Source organism: Myotis myotis, unplaced genomic scaffold (genome assembly GCF_014108235.1).
Source record: "Myotis myotis isolate mMyoMyo1 unplaced genomic scaffold, mMyoMyo1.p scaffold_m19_p_13, whole genome shotgun sequence".
NCBI classification, from domain to species: domain Eukaryota; kingdom Metazoa; phylum Chordata; class Mammalia; order Chiroptera; family Vespertilionidae; genus Myotis; species Myotis myotis.
This window is the reverse complement of record NW_023416317.1, coordinates 56,527,164-56,552,219: the sequence shown is the minus strand read 5'-3', so window position 1 is coordinate 56,552,219 and position 25,056 is coordinate 56,527,164. Positions and strand designations below refer to the sequence as shown.

General features: G+C 65.9%; 2 protein-coding genes and 1 long non-coding RNA gene across 8 annotated transcripts; 2 read left to right on the top strand and 1 right to left on the bottom strand.

Moving 5' to 3' along the window:
• Positions 1–1,168: 1,168 nt before the first annotated feature.
• Positions 1,169–6,743, top strand: GNAT1 (G protein subunit alpha transducin 1). 5 transcript variants are annotated; one of them, XM_036333505.1, is made up of 8 exons: positions 1,169–1,887; positions 3,517–3,559; positions 3,688–3,829; positions 3,929–4,086; positions 4,165–4,293; positions 4,424–4,553; positions 4,732–4,885; positions 4,994–6,742. In XM_036333505.1, the coding sequence occupies exons 1-8, from the start codon at positions 1,782–1,784 to the stop codon at positions 5,182–5,184; spliced, it is 1,053 nt and encodes a 350-aa protein (XP_036189398.1). In that variant the 5' UTR covers positions 1,169–1,781; the 3' UTR covers positions 5,185–6,742. The 5 variants fall into 5 exon arrangements, with proteins under 5 accessions (XP_036189398.1, XP_036189395.1, XP_036189396.1 ...); XM_036333502.1 differs by having other exon boundaries at positions 4,732–6,742; XM_036333503.1 differs by having other exon boundaries at positions 3,688–4,086.
• Positions 4,320–5,151, bottom strand: LOC118668459. Its single transcript, XR_004971665.1, has 3 exons — positions 5,008–5,151; positions 4,756–4,808; positions 4,320–4,532 (listed from the first exon to the last, which is right to left on the bottom strand). It is a non-coding gene; the product is annotated as an uncharacterized LOC118668459 (long non-coding RNA).
• A 5,202-nt stretch (positions 6,744–11,945) lies between the features above and the next one.
• On the top strand, positions 11,946–24,773 carry SLC38A3 (solute carrier family 38 member 3). 2 transcript variants are annotated; one of them, XM_036333499.1, is made up of 16 exons: positions 11,946–12,047; positions 18,704–18,846; positions 18,925–19,003; positions 19,139–19,254; positions 19,759–19,832; positions 19,907–19,999; positions 20,126–20,207; positions 21,159–21,241; positions 21,330–21,388; positions 21,746–21,898; positions 21,975–22,054; positions 22,333–22,433; positions 22,655–22,779; positions 22,859–23,003; positions 24,041–24,144; positions 24,233–24,773. In XM_036333499.1, exons 2-16 carry the CDS (start codon positions 18,746–18,748, stop codon positions 24,335–24,337), a joined length of 1,500 nt encoding a protein of 499 aa, XP_036189392.1. In that variant the 5' UTR covers positions 11,946–12,047; positions 18,704–18,745; the 3' UTR covers positions 24,338–24,773. The 2 variants fall into 2 exon arrangements, with proteins under 2 accessions (XP_036189392.1, XP_036189393.1); XM_036333500.1 differs by lacking the exon at positions 11,946–12,047 and adding an exon at positions 16,052–16,273.
• The last annotated feature ends 283 nt before the right edge of the window (positions 24,774–25,056 follow it).

Here is a 25,056-nt window from a genome sequence, read left to right as displayed (position 1 = left end):
CTCCTCCCTCAGTCCCTCAGTCCCCTCAGCTCCTCCCTCAGCTCCTCCCTCAGCTCCTCCCTCAGCTTCTCCTCCCTCAGTCCCTCAGTCCCCTCAGCTCCTCCCTCAGCTCCTCCCTCAGTCCCTCCCTCAGCTCTTCCCTCAGCTCCTCCCTCAGCCCCTCCTCCCTCAGCTCCTCCCTCAGCCCCTCCCTCAGCTCCTCCCTCAGCTCCTCCCTCAGCTCCTCCTCCCTCAGCTCCTCCCTCAGCTCCTCCTCCCTCAGCCCCTCCCTCAGCTCCTCCCTCAGCTCCTCCTCCCTCAGCTCCTCCCTCAGCTCCTCCTCCCTCAGCTTCTCCTCCCTCAGTCCCTCAGCTCCTCCCTCAGCTCCTCCCTCAGCTCCTCCCTCAGCTCCTCCCTCAGTCCCTCAGCTCCTCCCTCAGCTCCTCCCTCAGCTCCTCCTCCCTCAGCTTCTCCTCCCTCAGTCCCTCAGCTCCTCCCTCAGCTCCTCCCTCAGCTCCTCCCTCAGCTCCTCCCTCAGTCCCTCAGCTCCTCCCTCAGCTCCTCCCTCAGCTCCTCCCTCAGCTCCTCCCTCAGTCCCTCAGCTCCTCCCTCATCTCCTCCCTCAGCTCCTCCCTCAGCTCCTCCTCCCTCAGCTTCTCCTCCCTCAGCTCCTCCTCCCTCAGCTTCTCCTCCCTCAGCTCCTCCCTCAGCTCCTCCTCCCTCAGCTCCTCCTCCCTCAGCTTCTCCTCCCTCAGCTCCTCCTCCCTCAGCTCCTCCTCCCTCAGCTCCTCCCTCAGCTCCTCCTCAGCTCCTCCTCCTCAGCTCCTCCCTCAGTCCCTCAGCTCCTCCCTCAGCTCCTCCCTCAGTACCCTCAGCTCCTCCTCAGCTCCTCCCTCAGTCCCTCAGCTCCTCCCTCAGTACCCTCAGCTCCTCCCTCAGCTCCTCCTCCCTCAGTCCCTCAGCTCCTCCCTCAGTACCCTCAGCTCCTCCCTCAGTACCCTCAGCTCCTCCCTCAGCTCCTCCTCCCTCAGTCCCTCAGCTCCTCCCTCAGCTCCTCCTCCCTCAGTACCCTCAGCTCCTCCCTCAGCTCCTCCTCCCTCAGTCCCTCAGCTCCTCCTCCCTCAGTCCCCTCAGCTCCTCCCTCAGCTCCTCCTCCCTCAGTCCCTCAGCTCCTCCTCCCTCAGCTCCTCCCTCAGCTCCTCCTCCCTCAGTCCCTCAGCTCCTCCTCCCTCAGTACCCTCAGTCGGCCCCTCCGTTGGCACCTGGCACTGATGATGTGGGCGCTCTCCCCGAGGGCAGGCATGAGCACAGAATGAGAGTGCAGAGCCCAGTGCTGGGCGGGGGGCAGGTGCTGGTGCACGCTTCTCCCTCTACTCCCTGCTGCCAGCCCTGCCCCATGGCCCCCACGCCTTGGCTCCCCTTTCTGAGCCTGGACCCTACAGACAAGTCTCCCTGCTCCAGGCAGGGGCTGGACGCTCTCAGGGTCTCTCCTGGAGGATGTGGGGAAGGGAGTGGGGTGCAGAGTCAGCAGTTGGGGGATTGGGGCCATGCTAGCCCGATTAGGAGGGCTGGGGCTGAGCTCGATTCACCTGTCCTTGTCTCTGATTGGCTCCTGGGTACCCCCAGCACCCAAATCCACTAAGCAGCCCGCCAGGGCCTGCACAGCTCTGGGGAGCCAGTGGACTGCTTGCGCAGTCCCGGGGCCAGAGGGTGTCCCGGGAGGCCGGAGGCTGGCCTGAGCCTGGCTCTGGAGAGCCGTCCATCCGCAAGAGCCCACGACCGCTTCCTCCCGGCTGCGGGCCATGGGGGCTGGGGCCAGCGCCGAGGAGAAGCACTCCCGGGAGCTAGAGAAGAAGCTGAAGGAAGACGCCGAGAAGGACGCCCGAACCGTGAAGCTGCTGCTTCTGGGTAGGAGTGTGGGCCCAGGGGAGCCCCAGCCACGGGTCAGAGGCCTGGGGGCGGGCAGGCCTCCCTCCTGGGAAGCAGAGTGAGCCTGTGACAGGGCAGGGAACAGAGTGGGGGCCCTGGCCGGCCCTGGTCGGCGGCATCCTGGTTCCCCCAGGCTGGGCATGCCCTGCAACCCCCTCCGGAGGGCCCACCGCAGGCAGCCGCCCTGGAGAAGTGTGTTCTAGCCACTCCTGCAGAGGTGTGCGACGGGCACACTCGCTCCGGCTGGGGCTCAGGAACCAGGGCCTCCTGGGAAAGCCCACCGCAGGGCTGCCCCCTTGGGAAGGAGGTCTCAGTCCTCCAGCCTCTAGAACAGTGGTTCTCAACCTTCCTGATGCTGCGACCCTTGAATACAGTTCCTCATGTTGTGGTGACCCCCAACCATAAAATTATTTTCGTTGCTACTTCATAACTGTCATTTTGCTGCTGTTATGAATCGTCATGTAAATATCTGACATGCAGGATGTATTTTCATTGCTACAAATTGAACATAATTAAAGCATAATGATTCATCACAAAAACAATATGTAATTATATATGTGTTTCCCGATGGTCTTAGGCGACCCCTGGGAAAGGGTCGTTCGACCCCCAAAGGGGTCACGACCCACAGGTTGAGAACCGCTTCTCTGGAACCACCTAGATTAGAGCAGTGGTTCTCAACCTTGGCTGCACATGAGAATCACCTGGGAATCTTTTTAAAATCCTGGTTTCTGGGCCTCATCCTCCGGGAATTCTGTTTCTTTGTAATGGGGTGGGGCCACAACGTTAGTAACAGAGAAACAGAATTTCCGGAGGATGAGGCCCAGAAGCCAGGATTTTAAAAAGATTCCCAGGTGATTCTAATGTGCAGCCGAGGCTGAGAAGCACTGCCCTAGAGCCACACACAATCCCAGAGCTTTACTGTAGGTGGACCTGCAGAGCAGCTACAGGGGAGGAGTGGGGCTGAGGCCCAGGGGGAATGGGTGAGCCCACGGCCCCATGGCAGTGAGGGGACGAAGGGTGCACCCAGTGTCTGGAGGCCTCTGCCACTCCCCAGAGGAAGAGATGTTCTGAGGGGTGCAGGCTCCACCCAGGCTCTCTGGATCCAGAGACTAAGCCAGAAATCCCATTAACTGTGCCCAGCGCCGTGTCAAGAACAGGCTTATGGAGGCTGTCAGCTGTCCCCCCTCCCACCCAAAGGCGCTAATGCCCTCTGAGCCTCAGGGAGACCCCCCCCCCTTCGCCCAGGGGAGAAACTGGGCTGACCCGGCTCAAATAATCCCGGGCTGCGGTACCAACTATGTCCACAAGGTGGCGCCCCAGGCTTTCTTTTGGCTCTCGAACTAAAAGCCTGCGTACCCGGGGTTTGGAGGTGCCCCCGCACAGCGGAGGTCCTGGGGAGTCCCCTCCGCCAGTCTTCTTCGGACACTCCTGACATTTGCAATCGTTTTCCTGCCAGGGTGTCAGTGCCTTATTTTGGGAGTGAGGGGGAAACAGGTGGGACCGAGGGCTGGCGGGCGCTCTGGGTCGGCCTGGCCGCAGGGGTGGGGAGGGGGAGGGGGAGAAGGGAGGTGCGGTCAGCGCGGCTCAGCGGTGGGGCTTCCCTTCCAGGTGCTGGCGAGTCTGGGAAGAGCACGATTGTCAAGCAGATGAAGTGAGTGTCCCTGCTGTGGGAGGCCGCGGGGGTGGGATGGGGTGAGGTGGGGCGGGGCGCGCGCACTGGGCCCGTCCTTCCCCACCCGACCGCGAAGAGGCGCTGACCCCGGCCCGCCCGGGCCCCAGGATCATCCACCAGGACGGGTACTCGCTGGAAGAGTGCCTGGAGTTCATCGCCATCATCTACGGCAACACGCTGCAGTCCATCCTGGCCATCGTGCGCGCCATGACCACGCTCAACATCCAGTACGGAGACTCCGCGCGCCAGGTGCGCCAGGGCGCGGGCTGGCGGGGCCTCCGCGGGCTCGAGGCGCGGGCCTGGGCCCAAGTCCGGGTCACGACCGAGCACTCCCCCTGTGTCCCCCAGGATGACGCCCGGAAGCTGGTGCACATGGCGGACACCATCGAGGAGGGCACGATGCCCAAGGAGATGTCGGACATCATCCAGCGGCTGTGGCAGGACGCGGGCATCCAGGCCTGCTTCGAGCGCGCCTCGGAGTACCAGCTCAACGACTCGGCGGGCTAGTGAGCGCCGGGCGAGGCGGGGCGCGGGGCGCGGGGCCGGGGCGCCTGCACCCACCCAGCCACCCGGGGTCTCCGCAGCTACCTCTCTGACCTGGAGCGCCTGGTGACCCCGGGCTACGTGCCCACCGAACAGGACGTGCTGCGCTCGCGTGTCAAGACCACCGGCATCATCGAGACCCAGTTCTCCTTCAAGGACCTCAACTTCCGGTACCCCCCCCCCCCCCGCGCCGGCGTCCCCGCGTCTGGGGGCGCCCCCGCCAGCCTCGGGAGGCGAGGGGAGGCCTGTGGGCGTGTCCAGGGGGCTCGAGGCTCGGGCTCAAGCCCCGCCCGCCCGCAGGATGTTCGACGTGGGCGGGCAGCGCTCGGAGCGCAAGAAGTGGATCCACTGCTTCGAGGGCGTGACGTGCATCATCTTCATCGCGGCGCTGAGCGCCTACGACATGGTGCTGGTGGAGGACGACGAGGTGGTGGGTTTCCAGCGGGGCCCGCGTGGGAGGGGACCGCGTTCGGCACCGTCCGTCCGAGGAGGATCGGAGGCAGCCAGCGGCCCCGCGGAGGGGATGGGGGGGGGAGGCCGCCCCGAAGCCTTGGCGCGCAGAGGGGTGGGCGGCCCGCGCCCGGTGCCCGACAGCCCCGCCTCCGCAGAACCGCATGCACGAGAGCCTGCACCTGTTCAACAGCATCTGCAACCACCGCTACTTCGCCACCACGTCCATCGTGCTCTTCCTCAACAAGAAGGACGTGTTTTCCGAGAAGATAAAAAAGGCGCATCTTAGCATCTGCTTCCCCGACTACGACGGTGAGGTCCCAGCCCGGCCGCCAGGCGGCGCCCCTCCCCACGCCGCGGCTGCGCTCCTCCACGGACCGAGCGGGGCTGGGAGTGAGCGCTCCCCCGCCACCCACCCAGGGCCCAACACGTACGAGGACGCGGGCAACTACATCAAAGTGCAGTTCCTGGAGCTCAACATGCGACGCGACGTGAAGGAGATCTACTCCCACATGACGTGCGCCACCGACACGCAGAACGTCAAGTTCGTCTTCGACGCGGTCACCGACATCATCATCAAGGAGAACCTCAAAGACTGCGGCCTCTTCTGAGGTGCGCTCCCCACTGTCTCCTGTCGGGCCCCCTGACCTCTGCGCCCAGCCCATCCCCACTCCCAGCCACCTCACTACAGCCCCGCTCCACCGCCGGACCCCCAGCTCCCCGCCCCCTCTGCTTCCAGGCTCCACCCCCTGCCGCAGGCCCCGCCCCTGGCCCACAAGTCCCACCCACTTCATCTCTTGGGACCCGGCCCCAGTGCCCCAGGTGTCCTTGCTTCCAAACCCACCCGCACAGTGTCTCAGCCACAGCCCAATTATGTGGGGGCTGGGGTGCTGACCAGGTCCCTGAACCCATGCATGTGCCGAGAACCTGTCGCCCAGCCACCCCGGCCCCAGCCTGTGGCCCCACCAGCCACAGATCCCAAACCCTGCGTCCCACTAGCTTGCAGTTCCTGTCCTTCCCCTGAGGCTCCCGGGCCTCCCAGAGCCAGGTGCCCCCAAGACCAGCTCTGCCCTTCACGGCCTGGCGGCACTGGCCTCCGGACCCACCGCAGCCAGCCCCAGCTAGGAGCCAGCAGGACTTGGGGCAGCTGGAGCACACAGTGACTCAGCAGTGGCCGGCTGACCAATCTCCTGCCGCCCTCCCGCCCCAGGGGGCCCGTGACTCACCCGGTGGGTCTGGGCTCCGCAAACAGCCCTCCCTCGCAGAGTTCCAGGCACTGCAGGGGGCAGGCGGGATCCCTCCTCCCAGCAGCCTGCTGATCACCAGCCCGGCCCAGCCTGCCACCTCCATGTGACAAGTCTGACACCTGTCCGCCCAGCGGCCAGTGACTGTCCCTCCCAGCCGCTTCAGGGGTCCAAAGTTGAAGCCAGCTCTGGCCCGGGCGGCTCCTGCACATGAATTAGTGACTGGGGTCAGGCCTGGAGCCCCTGGGTGCCAGGGAGAGACTCATGCTAGACCCTTCCCCACATGTCAGGCTCAGAGGAACCCCTAGCCCCTTCCCCCACAGCTCTGCCCCCTCTGTCCTTGGACACCAGATCCCTGCCCCACTCACCCACCCACCCACAGTGCTCCCGGCCGGCCGGTCAAGGGGATGGTCTGTGAGGGAGGGTGCTGTTGACACCCACGGTGGCCAATGGCCGAACTGTCCTGAGGGGTGGCTGGGGCAGAGTCCAGCTCCATCGATCAGCCCCGGCAGAGGAGTTGGAACAGGATGGAGGCCCCGAGGGTCCATCAGGTGGGGTCACAAGCAAACCAGGTGACCCTGGTGGCTGCCAGCAGCTTCTCTCGCCCTTTCTGTTCAGGGCTCACTCCCTGGCAGGCGTAACAGCGCCATGCCTGACCCGTCAGGGACAAAGCCCCATGTCCCCTCATCCCCACTCCCTTCTTCTCACCAGCACCGGCCCTTGCTGGTCCCGTGGGCCGGGCCTCACTGCAGGCGAGGGCAGGAGCTGCTGTCCCGCGAGCTGGCGCAGGCCTCGCCTCCCACCCCCCAGCTAGACGCACTAGGCAATAAACTTCCGCATCGGCCCGCTGTCCTTTCTTGGGGCGAGGGGGGTGTTAGTTATCCAGAGTCATGGGTTCATATGAAGTGCTGGTGCCGGTGCCAGGCAGCCATGAGACCGTCCCTTCCAGGTGGGAGCACCTGGCTGCCATGGCAGGGGGCACTCAGGGACCAACATGTGCCTCTTGCTGGGGGCTGGGGCGGGGGCGGGGGGGTGCGGGAGGAGCCACGGGCAATGTTCGCAGGGACCGTCTTCGATCAAGAGGGAGTTTTGAGGTGGAAGCACATCTGGAGGGCACAGCAGGGCAGACACGGCCCAGGAGCGGGGCGGGGGGGGGGGGGGGCAGTTCCCTGGAGCAGGAGCAGGGAAGGGGCATGGGGTGGGGACAGCGGGGAAGTGCCAAGTGCCAGCCGGGGCCTGGGCGGCAGAGGATGCTGGCTCTCGAAAGCCCCTGAAGCGAGGACACCATCGCTGGGTCGCTGGGCTGGGGCTGGGGGAGGCATTACCTCTGGTGCGAAAGGTAGGGTTGGGCCAAAAATGTCAATAATCAAATCATGCGTTAATGCGATATTTTAAAAAATCAAAACGGCTGCAAAAACCCATGTGCACCAAATATCAGAATCCTGAACAAAGACCGAATCCGAGAGGCCGGGGCGGCCGCGGGCGCCAGGTGGGAGCCGGGCGGAAGGAGAGGGGACCCTCCTGTATGCGCTCATGCATTTTTAATGGTTCATTTTCTCGCGTAACTTTAGTTGGAAAAAGCATTGAAATAACTGACAGTCGGTATATATATTTTTTCGCTTGACAGTAGGTATATTAAAATGCAAAATATTACTTTAAGCTTAAATATTTCACTGACACCTAAAACCATGTATAATTTTATTTTCCTCATTTTAATGCAAACATGATCATCAGTGATATTTTCCAAATCTGCTTCTAGAGAAAACGAATCATTAAAATTTTTGATGAAAACACATATAGGGGCACACATGTTTCCTGGGACCAGTGTGAGTGGGCCGGGGGTCCATGGGGAAGACGTGTCCTCGTTCCCCCGTGGGGCCAGCATCCGCAGGAGTGGGGCTCAGCGACAGCATCCGGGTCTGCTGGCCACGTGCACCTGGCGCCCCCGGCAAGCTGGGGCCACAGAGGAAACCGAAGGGGCTGATGTCCAGGCCTGTGCTCACGGGAAACACCAACCAGGAGGCCGCTGGCTATTGGAGCGGGGGTGGGGGGGGTGGGGGGGGCGCTAGAGGGGAGAGGAAGGTGCCTGGACCTGAGCACGGGGTGGGGGGGACACTAGGTTAGGGAGCCCAGGACACATGTGGGCACCACGCCGGTGCTGCTCAAAGGCCTGAGGGGAAGATGGGTCTCGGGCCAGTGGGTGAGGGCCCCCCGGGGGGGGGGTCTTGGGCCTGGCCGAGCGGGGCTGTCCTCTCAGCCTCTCAGCCGGGCCCCTCTGCCTGTGCAGCGGCTGGAGTGAGGTGGGCGGGGAGAGGCGGGACAGGACTTCGAGGGACAGGAAGACGAAGCTGCGAAGAGCTGGAGGTGGTGGCTTGGAGGGGGGCCCGTGGGGTCTCCCCAGAGCCGCCTGCTCTTGGAAGAAAGGGAGTGAGCTCCCCAGCCTTCCTGGGCAGGGTTCAGAGCGCAGCCCAAACACCACACAGGGCTGGACCCCCCAGGGATCCCCGCCCATGCAACCTCACCCCTATGCCCGGCCCTCACCCCTATGCCTGGCCCTCACCCCTGTCCCTGGGTCCCAGGGCTGGACGATACTGGCCTCAAATGCCCTGTCGTGGCTGGCCAGCCTCCGCGACCCACTCAGCGCCCCAGTGCAACTACACCCTGGCCCCCAGCCCGGCAGAGGCTCCGAGCTGGCCACGCCCGGTGATGTGGGCAGGGGCGTCCACCGGAGGCGCCCAGGCCGCCACCATCCGGCCCGACCTGCGACGTCAAGGTGCCCCAGGGCCCTCGCGGCCTTCAGCTCTGGCTCTGGCGGGACTCACCTGGCCCAGCGCTGAGCAGAGATTAGACGAGCCTGGCGGACGGTGAAGGCCACTGACGTCAGGATCCGATTGGGCAGCCCTGGGGGCTGGGCCCTCCCCACAGGCACTCGCTTGGCCCGTGTGACTTGGGCTCATTAAGCCGCTTCAGTGGCCAGAGAAGCTGGGGGCCAGGTCTCGGGGGAGAGAGGGAGGAGGGCAGGCAAGACTGGAGGACACGAGGTCAGCAGCTCCGGGGACTGTGGCTGGGGAAGGACTGACTGGAGAGGAGGGTCCCCTCTCTCCTCCCCTGAATGGTGCCAGCTCACCCCTCCTCATGCTCGCGGAGTGTCCCAGGCACCAGGCGGGAAGGGTAGTCAGCTGTAGGCGTGGGTCCTGAACCCGGGAGCGTGGAGCCCCAGAAACCCCCAGCGTGACTCCAGGCCCATGTCCTGCCCAGCACACAGCCCTGCACCTGTGGGTGCTCATCCCGGCTCACACTCCCATTTTCCTGTGGCCGAGCTGTTTCCTCCATCCAGGCGCCCGTCCCCCCCCCCCCCCCCCCCACCACCTCCCCCTGCCACAAGACAGGTCCCCCGGCGGCTTCTCCAGCAGCAGCTTTTCCGCCCACCTGCAGGGGCCTCCCTCCAGCCGCCTGGAGAGAGAGGCCTGAGGCTGGGCCTGGGAGACAGCAGGCGAGAACAGCCAGAGGTTCTCACAGGTGACCTTCATCTGGGTGTTGAAGGATGAGTAAGAGTTTGCTCAGGAAGTGAGATAGGGTGGGGAACAGGAGGGCAAAGGCCTGGGGAAGTGAAGGCAGAAGTGGGAATGGCTGCCTGCTGGGCTGGGCGGTGAAGGCGGAGAGGCCAACAGAGGAGGAGCAGGGAGGGGGGGTGTGAGGGGGCGCCTGCAGGGGTCCTGTGGGAGGGGTCAGTGAGTGACCCTAGGCTCTGGGGAGGACCAATGGGGTGAAGAGTGACCTCGCTGGCAGACAGGGCCTGGGCTCACTGTGGCTGGTGTGCCAGGGGAGGGGCGTCAAGGTGGTGCCAGGGGAGGGTGGCATGGCGAGAGGAGGCTGTCTACCCAGAGGCCCACAGGACATGACTAAGAGGGAGGAGAAGAGCGAGGGGTCCAGACCCTGGAAGGAGGGCCGAGCAATCCTGGGACCCTGAGTTCGGCCTAGGGCCTGGCAGGCTCTTGGTCGGAGATGGGGAGGAGAGGGAGGCTGGGCTGAAGGCTGAGATGAAGCCATAAAGCTCCGCCCCGGCCTCCACTCCAGGCGGCTGCCCTCCACACCCGGCTGCAGGGACAGACGGACATTCCCTCTGGTCCCTGGGAGAAGGCGCCGGCAGTTCTGAGCCACATCCTGGCTGCCAGCTGTCCGGCCACCACAGGCTGGGCTGGGAGCTTGGGCAGGTGTCGGGAAAGGCTGGGAGCTGTGTTTGCCCTGGCCCCGGCCCAGGCCCAGCATCAACAAACAGGCAGCCCCTCCCCCCGCCTGGCCTGGCCCCGGGACCCCACATCAGGCCGGCGGCCTCCCACAGCAGCCCGGCCCCGCCGCCCCCGCCCCTGCACTCTGGATTGAGGACCTAAACACCCACATGCTGAGTGACCTTGAGGCCAGGCCTGCCCCTAGTGGAAGTACCGGCCCTTTGCAAATGGCTCCCATGAGCACCCAGGGTTCTGTGGGTGGAGATGGGCCACCCCGAGACCCTGGTCAGAACCTCTCCATCTGACTCTGTCCCCTGGCAGTCCTCGAGCCCTTTGGGAGGGTGAGAGTCTTGGGGTCCCTCATGAGCAAGTCAGCTCTGATCTGGGAACTCCACCAGCTCCAGATCAAGAGGAAAGCCGGTCCCTCCATCCTTCAGCTGAGGGAGGGCAGAGTGGGGCGGGGTTCAGGCATCGCCCCTCCTTAGTGCCTATCTCTAGCCCTCCCAGGCCTCTGGCGCTCCAGCCAAAGGACACTGAGGCACACTGAGATTGGCTGCAGAGAGGTTGTGAGTCAGGAGGAAGAGAGTCCGGGAGTCCTGACTCTCTTAGGCGTCCCCCAGCACCAGGGCAGGGGGCACACAGACACAGGCACCCCAGGCGGGGGACGGCGGAGGCCACGGGATTCGCAGGGTCAGAGCCAGTGGCTGAGAAGCAAGGACACAGCTGCTCTGGGAATGCACCCCCCAGCTCACCTCCGAGGTCAAGGCCTCCCCCTGCTCCCTGCCGGCTGGGCTGGGGGCCTTAACACCCACCACCCACCTCTAGGCACCAAAGTCTTGGGTGGGAAGCAGGGAAGGGTGGTATGGGAGCCCCCAGCCCAAAACAGGGCCACCCCCAAACCCCTTGTTCCAGGGCACCAAGTCCCAGGCCCACTTCCCATAGGCAGACTGACAGCTGTCGCCTACTCAGAGATCAAGAAAGGGGGACATGGCCGGGGAGGTCCCGGCAAGGCAGGCGCAGCCAGGCCCAAGCCGAGCCTGGCTCCCTCTGGTCCCCGCAGCTCCTGTCCCACCTGTTTAGCCTCAGTCGCATCTGAATGTCTGGGATGAACACAATTAATGCAGGGACCCTCCCCGCCCCCGCACGCACCCCTACCCCACCTCTGCTTGGCGAGGGTGAGGAGGTGGGAGGCGGAAGGCACTTTGTGGCCGCGGAGTGTCTGCAAGCCCCGTTCATGCCCATGCATCTCTCACTGGGCTGAGCCCTGCGTCCTTCCCAGTCCCCACTCCCCTGGGCTGGAGAGCCCACCCGGCTCAGGGAGGTGAGGGCAGCGCGTTTCGGGGTGTAGGGCAGTGGTCGGCAAACTGCGGCTCTCGAGCCACCTGCGGCTCTTTGGCCCTTTGAGTGTGGCCACGAAGTTTCAGTCGCACTGTACGTGTATCCCCGCACGTGGTATTTTGCGGAAGAGCCACACTCAAGGGGCGGCAGTTTGCCGACCACTGTAGGGGGCTCCCCGGGAGTCTGCTTTGGACAGAAGCATCCCGCCCCCCCCCAGACTCAAAAGAGCCCTCCCCCAGCAGCGGCTGGCAGTGGTTCTCAACCTTCTGGCCCCTTAAATACAGCTCCGCATGTTGTGACCCAACCATTAAATTATTTTCGTTGCTACTTCATAACTGTAATGCTGCTACTGTGATGAATCGTCATGTAAATCTCTGATATGCAGGATGGTCTAAGGCGACCCCTGAGAAAGGGTCGTTCGACCGCCAAAGGGGTCGCGACCCACAGGTTGAGAACCGCTGAAGGGGCCCCCTAGAGCTCACGCTGCTCGCCGCCGCCGCCCGGCCTCTCCGGGACCAGCCCCGCCTCGGGCCGCGGGGATTGGCGGGCGGGGGCCGGGCCGGGCCGGGGCGGGGCGGCCCCTTCATCCCCTGCAGCGCGTGGGGCCGGAGCAGAGAGGCAGCGGCCGAGCGCCGAGCACCCGCGTCCCCGCCGCGAAGCCAGGTACGGCCAGGGCGCCGACCCCAGCCCCGGGCGCCGCGCGGGCCGAGCCTGCCGGCCACCCTCCGTCCGGCCGGCTCCGGGCCGCTGCCCGCCCGCCCCGCCTCGGCAGGCGCCCAGCCCCCGGCCCCCGGCCCCCGGCCCGCGCGCTGGGACCCGCGTGGCGGACTCTGCTCGGGGCTGGGCCGGTGTCCCGGGAGGGGCGCTCGGAGCCGGGCGGGCGGGCCGGGCGGGACAGCGGGTCGGCGGCACCCGATGGGCGGCCGAGGCGGCCTGGGCGGCCGGGCTGGAGCGGCCGAGGGGGGTAAGAGGGCCCGGAGGCACCCCAAGCGCCGCCCCGACGGGCACCTGGCGCACGCCGGCCGGTGAGCAGGCGGGGAGCCGGTCTATTTAACGCAGCTGCGCCGGGCAGGGGGTTGAGGGCGGATCGGGCGGGCTGCCTGGGGAGCTGCGGGCACATGCTGGCCCCGGAGCCCGTGCCATTTGCAGCCGGGCCGGCGGGCATGCGGGCACCGGGCGCTGGTGGCTCCCGAATGTGAGGGCGGGGCTCGAGGGGTGCCCCTCTCCACCCGGTGCTCAGGCCGCTGCCTGGCGGGGAGAGGTGGCCGCCGCCAACGCAAGGCGCGCCTGTGTTTGTTTACACCCGGGTCTGGGAGGAGGCCCTGGGGCGGGGCCTGTGGGGACCCCCCCCACACTGACCTGAGCCCTAAGCCCAGGTATAGGCTCCAGGTCTGAGGGGAGCTAAGGCGCAGGTCCTTGTGGGGACACCTCAACGCAGGCGCATCCTTCCTGCAGACTCCCAGACCTGCCTTTCCTCCCATGAGGGCCTGGGTCCCTGGCTCCCCTGGGGGCCTGTGGGCGCCCCCCCCCCCCAGGCTGGCATGGGCTCCTTCCTTCTGGAAAGCAGGCACCTGCTCCGAGCATAGAAAGCGACCGGGGACAGTGCCGTTACAGGAGGGAGCTCAGCTGCTGTAGGCAGCACCGGAGGTGGCAGGGGCCGGCGGCGGAGCCCAGGCCTGGCGCCTCTCTGAGGACTGGGATGACGAGCAGGAGTGAGAAACTGACTCCTGGGCATGGGGTGGCGGGGACTGACTCTGGTGGAGGTGGGGTCCGTGTCTCAGAACTTGGTTCTGCCTGGACCCAGAGAGCCCCTGTCCCCTCGCTGGCTTCTCGGGCCACCCCTCTGTTCAGTGCTGGTTCTTTTGGCCCAAAGCACACAAACCCGCCCCCAGTCCAGGGCTCCGGGAGGCCAGACCAAGAGAGTTGGTTGTTCCTGTCTTAGTGGCTGCTTGCTTAGAGTCCCAGACAAATGGGGAAACTGAGGCGAAATGGGACAGGCTAGGTGGTTCATGGTGTGTGGGCGGGGCCAGTGGAGGTTTTTGAGCTGAATGGAGTGCATGCTGAAAGTCTGGGTTGGGTGTGGGACGGGCACTCAGTTTGAGGGGAACATGTTTTGGGGGAGTTTGGCGTCTGTGTGCAGAAGCCTGGGGGGCGGGGGGGGGGGCCGGGCCGTGTGGGAGGACGCTCCGGCAGGCATGGCCGGCAGCTGCCGTTGCAGCCGGGGAGAGGCTGGGAACGGGCCAAGGCCCTTGAACCGTTTTATTTGTTGAACAACATTTACTGAGCACCTACTGTGTGACCTGCGCACACTCCGTCTGCAGGGTGGAGGGTCGGCCTTTGACTCTGAACATGAAGACAAATGCGGGATGGGTGGGGTGCTCTAGGGGACTGGGCGGGGCTTTGGGGGCGAAGGAAGGCCCAGCTGCTGGGGCAGGGGTGGCTGGGCTTTGGATTTCCGCTCTGCAGGCCACGTCCTGCACAGCCCTCAGCTGGCACGTCTTCACACGTGCGGGCCCTTGAGGCTGGGGTCACTCCCACTGCCGCCGGCTCCGTATATCTTTCCCATTGTGTGTGGTCGACGCGGTGCTGGCCAGGCGGGGTTTCCAGCTGGGCCCGGCCTGCGGATGTCCCTGCACCTGGCGGAGGGGGGCACAGCCCCTTTGTGGGAACTGGAAACGCAGCGGCAGCCTTTCTGTGGGTCCTCCAGGGTCCTGCCTGGTCACCCCTGCAGGGCCCCCTGGCCTGCCGCCTGCTCACCTGGGCCTCTGGCTGCCTCTCCCCTTCCTGCTCCTGGGCCGTCTCTGCCTCTCCTCGCTGTCCCTTGCTGTCCCTTCCCTCGCTGTCTCGCCTCTGTCTCTTTCTCCGTCCGGCTGTCACTGACTGCTGAGCCGCCTCTGGCTGTCCGTCTCCCTCTCCCTGTCTGAATGGCCAGCCGCCTACCTCTGTGTCCTTCTCTCTATCTGCGTCCCTCTGTCCATCCGCCCCTCTCCGACCCCCTGTCCCCGTCCGGATCAGGGTGCGTGGACAGCATGTGTCGGGCGTGTTTTCTCTCTGCTTCTCCTCCCTCCCTCTGCCTCTCTCTGCTTCTTCTGGACGTTGGATGGAGCCTCTCCTCCAAGCTGACCTTGCCGTCAGCCCCCCCATCGGGGTCTCCGGTGCGTCCTGAGCTGCCCCGGGCCCCTGCTCCAGCTCTCTTTGGGGCCAGAAGTCCGGCTGTCCAAATATTTGGCCGCCTCCAGGGGATTCCGGGTCAGCAGGGAGGAGGATGGGCTGGCTGGCGCGGGGTCTTCCCTGCTCCTGGGGGCCCCAGGCATGTGATGTCCTGTCCTTTGCCTCAGCTGGGCCTCAGGCTACACGTCCCTCTCAGCGGGCTGGCAGCGGGGCGGGGGCTGCTGCTGGCTCCGGTCCCGTCTCGAGCCAAGAGGTTCCAGCTACAGCCGCTCCGGGGTCAGCCTGAGCGGGGAGGGTCCAGGGCTGGGTGGGCAGGGAGGCCGAGGTGTCTGGTGCGAGGCGCAGCTCGACGCATCAGCTGAGTGTCTAGAAAACAGCCCAACACAGGAAAGTCCACCTTCCGGTCCCCCCTTCCGGACGCCCAGAAAACAGACGCGCAGCCCCAGGCACAGGGCCGGGAGCCAGGGGAGGGGGATCGGTGTGGCCACCGCAGCGATGTTCCGGTCACCGGCCTTTGCCCACCTGCGTGCCACCAGCTGGTGGCATACGCTGGCCACTGCCCCAGCGTTGTTGACAAGGAGGGAGTCGTGGACGGAGAACTGGGTCTCCTGGGGTCAAAATCGGGAGCTGCAGTGCTGGGGGCGGGGCAGCGGGGGTGTGACACCTCCCTGTTCTGGACACGCACCCACGTGCCTTGGTCCTGGCCCCTGACCTCCGCCAGCAGGTTCCCTTCGATCCATGTGGTTGCGCCTTGAAAACACGCAATCCAGACGTGGGAGCCCATCTCCCCGCTGGCCGGCAGCTTGCCTAGGAGGTGTTTCCCTCTGAAGGCTGGGGAAGCAGGTGGCAGAGTGGTGCCGGGCTGACAGGGGCACCTTGTCTCAGCCAAGGGGGTGAGGGATCAGGATGGGGAGCTGGAACTGGGGCAGCCCTCAGCTCTGAGACCCCAGGGGTAGCCACAGAGGACCCTCAGGCCAGCTGCCTCTCCTCGGAGCCCTGGGCCAGGTTAGGCTGCCCAGGCCCGAGAGGCTGGGGGCCGTGGCAGCCAGCTCTGCGGGGTTTTGCGTCCACCAGGCTGTGGCCACGGGAGCGAGGGGCACGGGGAGGCTGCCTCCGCCCCGTCGCTGGGGTCGGGAGGAAGGCAGCGCTTCCCACAGCGGCTGACACACGCGGCCCTGATTCGGGGCCTGGAGTCTTTAATTAGCCAAGCTTGGCACCTGCAAAGGGCGCCTGACGAGTTCGCACCCTGATGGCACCCTGATGGCGTGGGCCGTGGGCGGGCGTCACCTGCTGCTCCGTCCCCCCCCCCCCCGCCCTTATCTCCCCGCAGAACAAACAGGCCCGGGGCAGTGGCCTGGCCATCGATTTCCTGCCCGAGCCCATGCTCGCCAGTGACAGATGCCATCCTGATGACCCACCACAGGTCACAGCAATCGCCCCGCCCCCGTGCTCTGGGGGCAGAGGCCCCAGGGAGGCTCCTCACTGTGTCCCCAGCTTTGGTCAGACCTCACGGGACCCCAGGAGGACGGGCAGACACTGAGTCCTGAGTGGGGAGTCCCCTGCCCGCGGCCACGCAGCGAGGCAGGACGGTCAGCCTCGGACGCAGAGGGCACTCAGCTTTCCCCAGAGAGTGTCTGCGGGCTGCTTTCCTTGGGGGGGCGGCCCCGAGTCCACCCGACCCCCCGGTAGAGAGAAGCCTGGGAAGTGGCAGGCCCGAGGTAAGGGGGGCGGGTGTCAGAAATGGCAGCCGGCCTCAGGGGATGGCTGGGGGTCCGCGTGCCAGGCCAGTGCTCATGTCCACCCTGGGCCCCCAGCCCCTAGCCCTGCACTAGAATGAAGTACCGACTCCTTGCCTTGGCCTTGAAGGCTTTGCCAGGCTTGCCTGTGGCCACGGAACCTTTGCTCCCCCTCACAGCCTGCCTCACGCCACACCCAGGGCCTTTGCCCATGCTGTGTGCTCTGCTTGACTCACTCTCCTATTTCCCCACCATGGGGACTCCCACTGGAATTTCAGAACTGACTCCCTCACTGCCGCCGCCTCCAGGAAGCCTTCCGTGATGCCTCGCTCTCCCCTTCTTTGAGTCCCAGCACTATGCAGTTCACACTCAGTTGCAGCAAGAGCCATAAGGTGGTGGTGAGGGGCTTGGGGGTTTGTCATTTCCAGACTGAAGGCCAGTTGAGGGTCCACATACCCATGTCCTCTCTGGGATCCCAGGCCAGCCCAAGAACCCGTGTGGCCTGGTTGTGAGTAACAAACAGGCCCTGGAAGTCTAAGCTCAGGTCCTGCTGGGGGTGAGGAACCTGGAGCCTGGCCCCCAGCACTGTGGCCATGACCATGCCGGGGGCTGTGAGGGAGGGATATTAGGGCAGAGAAGGGCGCTTGGTCCAGGCTGCCGACTCAGCACCCAGGGCCTGGCCCAGCCTGCCCTGGGGAGGCCCAGGCAGGCAACCCCAGCTCAGAGCCAGGGGCATCTGGAGTGACTCAGGACACCAGGTGCTGGCACCTCCACGGCAGCTGGCGTCCTTGGAGGGCATGGGTGGCGGGGCTCGGGCAACAGCGTGAAGCAGGCTGGCGTCAGGGATCTGGTCCTGGGACGAGGTCTGAGAAGAGATGCTCACACCCAAGGCCCTGGGTGGGCAGGGCTGGAGGAGAGGAGGGTCGGACGCCAGCACCAGAGGAAGGAGAGGCAGATTGAGGGGGTCCGAGGGGGCCGGGCGTGGGGCTCCCGGAACAACATGTCTGGCATCTGAACTCTGATCAGCTCTGTGTGGCTGCGGCCCCCAGGACACGGGGCCCGAGGCCCAAGCCTGGCCTCCCCTCCGCTCCCCTGTTCCCAGGTTTGAGGTCCTGGTGCTCCAGGTTCCAGAGCAACCCCAAGACCATCGGTTCTGAGTGGGGACAGAGGGCTCAGGGCCGGATCAGGGTTCCCAAGCAGAGGGGTGCCGTGGTGGCAGGACGGAGCTCTGGCTGACCTGCTTGGCAGTGCTGTCCACTCCCTGGTCACCACTCTGGCCTCGGCTCTCATGCTGGCCAACTGGCCTCCAGCATGGCCTTATAGACCCTGAGGGCGCTGTGCCCTGCTGCCTTCTGGTCACAGGTGGGTGGCTCCCGTCCCCAGGGTCGGGACAGGGGTCAGCGAGTTGTCTGGGCAGTGAGCAGGGCTGGTTGTGGGGAGCGGGGATGGGGGGCTAGTTCCATGAACCCCGGCGAAGCCACGCCCTAAGGCAGGAGAGGGGGCTGGTCCCGAGGCCCAGGTGCCTCTGCAGCTGGCAAGGCCCTGAGCCCTGGCCTGGGGCTCCAGGAAGGGGGTGCTGCTCGAAGGGCCCTGGCAGTGGGCACCTAAGGGTGGGGGCTCCCTGGAGGGAAGGAGAGGCCTGAGGGAAAGCGGGGCCTGAGGCCAGGGCTGGTGGAGAGTGAGGCCTGTGTGGCCCAGAGAACAGGGCCCGGGGCACCTGTTTCCGGGAAGGGCCCCGAGGGCCCCTTGTGGGTGGCGGGCGGGCAGGGCCCAGGTGTCCAGCGCCCAGCACTGCCTCAGGCCTCCTGGCTCCGAGGGGGTGGCCTCCGCGCCTGCCATTCCCAGCGCCAGCGCGGAGCCCACAGAGGGGCCTTTGTTCTGGCTGCCAGCAGTGCCCGCCGGGCGGCTGGGAACCGGGCCCGCAGCCCTCACCCTTTCTCCAGCCTTCAGCCGTCGGCTGTGCCATTCTAGGTTGGCCAGGAGGCCCCTGGCACACGGAGCGGGCACAGGAAACCGTCTCCCAGCGTTAACTTCAGGGAGGAGACAGTCCAGGCCCCCCCCTGAGTGGGCCATGGGGGCCGGGGACTCAGCATCCTGGCGCCGCTGGGCTCTGAACTTAGGGCATCGATTGACCTCGCTTCCCAGATGGGGACATTGAGGCCTTGAGGGCTGGCTGGGCCGGTGCGTGTGTGTTGGGGTGTGGGTGGAGCCCTGGGTACCGGTGGAGGTGCCCCTCAGGACGCCATGGTGACCCCAGGCGTCCAAGCTCTGGTCCCCCACAGGCAGGTTCCAGGGGGGCCGCAGGCAGAGCGGCCTGGTGCGCCCTGGGTGCTGGGCTGAGACCTCCTGTGGGAGCTGGGCCTGGGCCTGGGCCTGGGCGCGGGGATGACCCCGGGGCCGTCCGTGCTGCAGGCTGCTGAGTGTCGGCGTGAGAGCGAGGCTGTTCCCTGGGCCATGGAGGCGCCTCTGCAGACGGAGATGGTGGAGCTGGTGCCCAACGGCAAGCACTCAGAGGGGCTGCACTCCGCGGGCATCCCCACCGCAGGCAGCGAGAGGTGAGCTGCGGGGCACCCGCCAGGGCTCCGCGCAGAGCAGGGGCTGAGCTGACCGCCCGCCCTGGCCTGTGCCTGCAGGGCCCACAGCCGGCGGAGCCACGTGGAGGGCGAGGGCTTCGTGCACAAAAGCCCGGGCAAGGAGCCGCACTTCACCGACGTGAGCGGGCAGGGAGGGGCTAGGGCACCCTGGGGGCGGGGGTAGGGGGCAGGGAGGGGGTGCCCAGGGCGGTCAGGGAGGCCGAGGGGCAGGGAGGGATGCTGACCCACCCCCTCCCTCCCATGCGGCCCGCAGTTTGAGGGGAAGACCTCGTTCGGGATGTCGGTGTTCAACCTGAGCAACGCCATCATGGGCAGCGGCATCCTGGGGCTGGCCTTCGCCATGGCCAACACGGGCATCATCCTCTTCCTGTGAGTGCCAGCTGCCACCCTTCCCCAGATGGAGTCCAGGCAGGCCACCCCCAGGACCCCCCAGTTTCCTGTCCCGAGGCCCGGGTGGCAGGGACGGGCACTTACACGCAGTCCAAACCATGGCCCAACCAGCCCGGCCAGGCTACTGCCCCTCACTGCCCAGCGGGCCGCTGAGCTGCCGGCAGGGCCACTGCGCCTTCTGTAGTGACACGTGATGGGGCCCGGGGGCCAGGCCTGTGTGCACGCGTGTCCTCACCGGGGAGTCTGCCCCGCAGCCGATGGGACACACGTCTGTTCCAGGAACTCGAGGAGCGGTGGGCTGACAGCCTCTTCTGGGTCACGGTCCTTCTGGGTTAAACCAGCCGGAGCTCACCCCCCCCCGGGGCCTGCTGAGCATGTGTCTGGGGGTGCAGCCCTGGTCCCCGAGCCCACACCTCCAGGCCTCCCGGGCCCCTCGCCTCCGCTGGCCAGGGAGCCAGGGCTCTTTTCTCTCCCTCGCCCCAGGTTCCTGCTGACGGCCGTGGCCCTGCTCTCCAGCTACTCCATCCACCTGCTGCTCAAGTCCTCGGGGGTCGTGGGTGAGCCTCGGTCCCGCCTGCAGCAGGGAGGGGGGCAGGGAAGGGCGCTCCTGACGCGGCTCCTTGGCCCACAGGGATCCGTGCCTATGAGCAGCTGGGCTACCGCGCCTTCGGGACCCCCGGCAAGCTGGCGGCCGCCCTGGCCATCACGCTGCAGAACATTGGAGGTGCGGACGGCGGGCGGCGGGCAGGCCCAGGCGGGTGGGCCCCGGCGGACGGAGAGGGAGACGGTGAGGGGGACGGTCTGAGGGAGCGCAGGCCACTGACCCGGTGCCTGCCCGCCCCTCCCCCAGCCATGTCCAGCTACCTGTACATCATCAAGTCCGAGCTGCCCCTGGTCATACAGACCTTCCTGAATCTGGAGGAGAAAACTTCGTGAGCCTCAGGGTGGGGTGGGCTGGGTGAGGGTGGGAGGCCCCGTCTACCCCCGCATGTCCACCCCTGGCCCTGGGAGCCCAGGTGGGGCGAGTGGGAGAGACCCCATAATGGCTGGGCAGGGGCAGGGGCAGAGAGCGGCCGGCAGGACTGACATCAGCCACGCCCGGCCATGAAGCACCTGATCTTAGGGGACCCCCGGGAGAGCCACGTGGGCGGGGTGAGGACACAGGCCGCCTGGCCCTGCCCAGCCTGTGAGCAGGGAGGACCCAGGAGCCCCGGCTTAGCGCTAAGCGCCTGCTATTCCCGCTGTGGCTGGGGTGACCCCGCCCAGGACACTAAGCCCAGCGTGTCCCAGTTGCCCATCATCGGTTCAGCCGATGGCTTCAGCCACGTTGGTGAGTCGGGCGGAGAAGACAGGCCGTGCCCTTGGCCACAGCCATCGGCCACAGCCAGCGAGCAGAGGGGCTGACGCAGAGAGCAGTCTGGGAAGAGGGGACAGCGGACCCCCTCCCTGGGCCGTTCCCCAGGAGCTGGCCTTCGGTCCTGCCCAGAGGATGGTCCTGCCCCTCGTCCCTTTAGTTCCCTGCAGCCCCTGCCTGTGGCCGGCAGGATGAGGATGGTGCCACGCGCGCCGCAGGAGGGACCACAAGGGGTCAGGTGGTTGGAAAGTCCCGAGACCCAGGGAAGAGGCCCCACCCCCAGAGCCAGCTTCTTTCATCCCAGCCACCTCCTGGGCCCCTGGGGCCGCCCCCTGGGGAGGCCGGACCAGACCTCCGGGTCCTGAGAAAACAGCAGAGCCTGATGGAGTGGGGCCTGGGCAGTGGCCGAGCGCCTGGGGGACAGGGAGCCTCAGTGCCGGCACCACTGGTGACCCGGCGGGGGTGGAGGCAGGCGGCGCCACTCGGGGCTGCATGGGCTCTGATCTCGCTCCCCACTCCCATCCTGCAGGGACTGGTACATGGATGGGAACTACCTGGTGATCCTGGTCTCGGTCACCATCATTCTGCCCCTGGCACTGATGCGGCAGCTCGGTGAGTGTGACAGGGCCAGGCCGTGGAGGGGGTGTTGGAAGGATATGCCAGAGGAGACCGTCTCACAGCGCCTTCCCCGACTCCGCAGGCTACCTGGGTTACTCCAGCGGCTTCTCGCTCACCTGCATGGTTTTCTTCCTAGTTGCAGTGAGTCACCTTCCATGCTGGTCAAGGGAGAAGGCAGGTCCCCTAGGGCCCCTGTCAGAGGGAGGAGGCAGGTCCCCTAGGGCCCCTGTCAGAGGGAGGAGGCAGGTCCCCTAGGGCCCCTGTCAGAGGGAGGGGGCGGGTCCCCTAGGGTCCCTGTCAGAGGGAGGAGGCGGGTCCCCTAGGGCCCCTGTCAGAAGGAGGAGGCGGGTCCCCTAGGGCCCCTGTCGGAGGAGGCAGGTCTCCTAGGGCTCCTCTGTCTGACGGGCGGCAGCTCCCCCATCTGGTCTAGGTCAGAGCGACTTCCCAGGCAGCCTTGCCCGGCCCTGATACTCTCCTCCCCTCCCCCACCCCCACCAGGTCATCTACAAAAAGTTCCAGGTGCCATGCCCACTGCTCTCCAACTCTGCCAACATCACAAGCAACTCCAGCCTTGGGGAGGGAACACCGCCCCTGGGGGAGACTTTCAGCTCAGACTCCTGCACCCCAAACTACTTCACACTCAACATACAGGTTCTGACAGGCCCAGGGTGGGGGCAGGGCCGGGGGAGTCGGAGGGGGCTGCCCTGACAGTCTTCCTGCTCCCCAGACGGCATACACCATCCCCATCATGGCCTTCGCCTTCGTCTGCCACCCCGAGGTGCTGCCCATCTACACGGAGCTCAAGGAGTAGGTCCTGGCGGAGGGCGGGCTGCCTGAGCTGGTGGGGGCAGGGCGAGGGCGGGTGTGTCCTGCAAGGGGGGTGATGGGACCTCCATGTGCTATGGGTGATGGGAGGGGGGGACGGGGGGGGGGCAGGAAGGAGGCTTCCTTGTCGCACATGGTGAGGGGGCGATACCAGAGAGACCCGGGGCACATGGGGTCTTATCTCCCAGAGTGGCCCTGCCAGGCACCAAGCCCCTCTCCTGCCCCTCCCTTCCCCCTCCCCCCTCCCCCCTCCACCACAGTCCCTCCAAGAGGAAGATGCAGCACATCTCCAACCTGTCCATCGCCGTCATGTACGTCATGTACTTCCTGGCCGCCCTCTTCGGCTACCTCACCTTCTATGGTAGGTGCTAGGCTGCGGGGCGGGGCGGGGCAGGTGCTTGCCACGGGCACAGCGTCAGGGTGGACCCAGGCCAAGGCCCACCCCCTGCCCGGCCACCTGCTAACCCCCCCCCTCGCCTGGTGACCCCCCTCCCCGCCTGCTGACCCCCCCCGCCTGCTGACCCCCCCTCCCCGCCTGCTGACCCCCCCTCCCCGCCTGCCGACCCTCTCCCGCCGCCGCAGACCGCGTGGAGTCGGAGCTGCTGCACACCTACAGCCAGGTGGACCCGTTCGATGTGCTGATCCTCTGCGTGCGCGTGGCCGTGCTGACGGCGGTCACACTCACGGTGCCTATCGTGCTGTTCCCGGTGAGCCCGGGGCCGCCCGGCTGGGTGGCGAGGCCGGCGGGGCTGGGACGACGGGGCTGACGGCTGGTGACGCCCCCAGGTGCGCCGCGCCATCCAGCAGATGCTGTTCCCGGACCGGGAGTTCAGCTGGCTGCGGCACGTGGTCATCGCCGTCGGCCTGCTCACCTGCATCAACCTGCTGGTCATCTTCGCCCCCAACATCCTGGGCATCTTCGGGATCATCGGTGAGCGCCTGCTGGGCGGGCGGCCCGAGAGTCTCTCCTCCACAAATCCTGGCGGGTCCCGAGCTCACACCCCACACTTACTTACTTATTTAAATTCTTTAATTAATGGATTTTCGAGAGAGAGAGGGAGGGAAAGAGAAACATCGGTTTGTTGTTCCTCTTGATGCATTCATTGATCGACCCTGGTATGTGCCCTGACCGGGGATGGAACCTGCATCCCTGGTGTATCAGAATGACGCTCCAACCCACTGAGCCACCCGGCCAGGGCCTCACACCCACATGGAGGTGGGGGCTGCTGGCCACGGGCACGGCATGGCCTCCAGCTGAGGTTTTGTACGAAGGCTGTTCTAACACCTTTTGAGGACTCAGAACCCCTGAGGCGGTGCCTCCACAGGGAGGTCTTGTCCCCACCTTGCATGTGAGGAGCCTGAAGTTTAGAGCCACTGAGGGAGTCGCAGGGCCATTCAGCTGGTAAGTGAGGAGCCTGGATTCAGGCCCAGGACCATGAACGACAGCCTAGGTGCTCTGCCCACCACCCCAAACCGTTGGGGTCTCTGCGCTGGAAAATCAGCAATTCTGAGACATCTTGTGAGGGACCCATCTCAGGAGCCTGACTCCCTCACCCAACTCTGCAGGGACGGCCACACGGGCCTGGGCTGAGTATCATGGGTCTCAAGGACAGGACTCTTGGTTGTAAATATCCGAAATCCAACTCAAAGTGAATGAAGCACAAAGGAATGTATTGGCTCAAATAGTAGCAACGCCTTCGGGAATAGCTGTATCCAGGTGCCCAATATCCTTATGTCTCGGTCTCTAGCTCGTCACTTGTCTTTCCTCTTTGCCAGCTTCACTCACTGAGATTTTCTGACACCAGCGAGCTAGCTTTCTACCCCAAAGGGCAGAGAACAAGAGCAGGGGCTGGCGGGCCCCCTAGAATCTCCCCCAACAAGGACTGTTTGATTTCATTGGGCCCAACCCCTGGAACGTAGCCAATCGGTGGCCGTGAGCCCGTGGTGGCCATGCCTGGTTTTTTGCAGGTGCCACGTCGGCCCCATGCCTCATCTTCATCTTCCCTGCCATCTTCTACTTCCGCATCGTGCCCACCGAGAGGGAACCTGCCAAGTCCACCCCCAAGATCCTGGTGCGAGGGGCCTGGAGGCCGGTGGGCTGGTATGAAGCTGAGGGCACTGCTCTGACCTCGGTCCTGACCCTGACCCCTGACCCCACAGGCCCTTTGCTTCGCTGTGCTTGGCTTCTTGATGATGACCATGAGCTTGAGTTTCATCCTCATTGACTGGGTGTCGGGGACCAGCCGGAGTGGAGGAAGCCACTAGGACAGCCCGTCCTGTTCTGCCGACTCATCCTGCGCCCCTGCCCAGACTCCTCAGCCCCTGCTCGCACCCGGCGCCAGGCAGGGCCAGGAGAAAGGCGTGGCTAACGTTATGGCGGCGCATGGCCCTGCCCCACGTCCTCTCTGTGAAAGGCTTTTATTTTTAAAAAGAACCAGGACCAAGGCCCTTGGCCCGACCCTGCTGGGCCCTGGGGCTGCAGCGCCTTCCTGAGCTGGGCGCGGGGGGCTGCACCCCTGCTCCCCTCATGTTGCCTCAGATCCCCCCAAACCCCGCTCCCCCCTTGCACAGAGGCGGACACTGAGTCACCCCGCCTGTGGGGCACACAGAGCGGGGACCAGGCCGCAGCCACCCCCACCTGGCTGCTGGGCCACGGTCTGCCCTGAGGCCCCAGCTCCCTTGCCCCCATGGCCTCCCCCCCCCCCCCCCGGCCCCTCGCAGGCACTTGGGCTCAGGCCCCTGGATGCTCTTGTCCCCTCTCCCACCCCTCCACCGGGAGCAGACCCCCCACTCTGCCCCTGGAGCCAGCAGGTTCTCTGGAGGGTGAAGCTGGTGTGGGGACCCCCAGGGACCCCTCCTGCACCTGCACCAGCCCTGGGGAGGCTGGGACTCCCCCACCCGAGCCTGGGCTGAAGCTCGCATCCAAGAGGAGAGAGGCCGGGCGGAGGCCTCTGCCCCTGCGCCGAGCCCCCAGGTCCCTGGGG

Bases quoted from the DNA above. Each gene is read 5' to 3' on its own strand.
- GNAT1 (XM_036333501.1), top strand. From the start codon at position 1,782: ATGGGGGCTGGGGCCAGCGCCGAGGAGAAGCACTCCCGGGAGCTAGAG. The intron at 1,888-3,516 runs GTAGGAGTGTGG...CTTCCCTTCCAG, and splicing joins CGTGAAGCTGCTGCTTCTGG to GTGCTGGCGAGTCTGGGAAG. The intron at 4,554-4,731 runs GTGGGTTTCCAG...CCGCCTCCGCAG, and splicing joins TGGTGGAGGACGACGAGGTG to AACCGCATGCACGAGAGCCT.
- SLC38A3 (XM_036333499.1), top strand. From the start codon at position 18,746: ATGGAGGCGCCTCTGCAGACGGAGATGGTGGAGCTGGTGCCCAACGGC. The intron at 21,389-21,745 runs GTGAGTCACCTT...CACCCCCACCAG, and splicing joins TGGTTTTCTTCCTAGTTGCA to GTCATCTACAAAAAGTTCCA. The intron at 22,780-22,858 runs GTGAGCCCGGGG...TGACGCCCCCAG, and splicing joins TGCCTATCGTGCTGTTCCCG to GTGCGCCGCGCCATCCAGCA.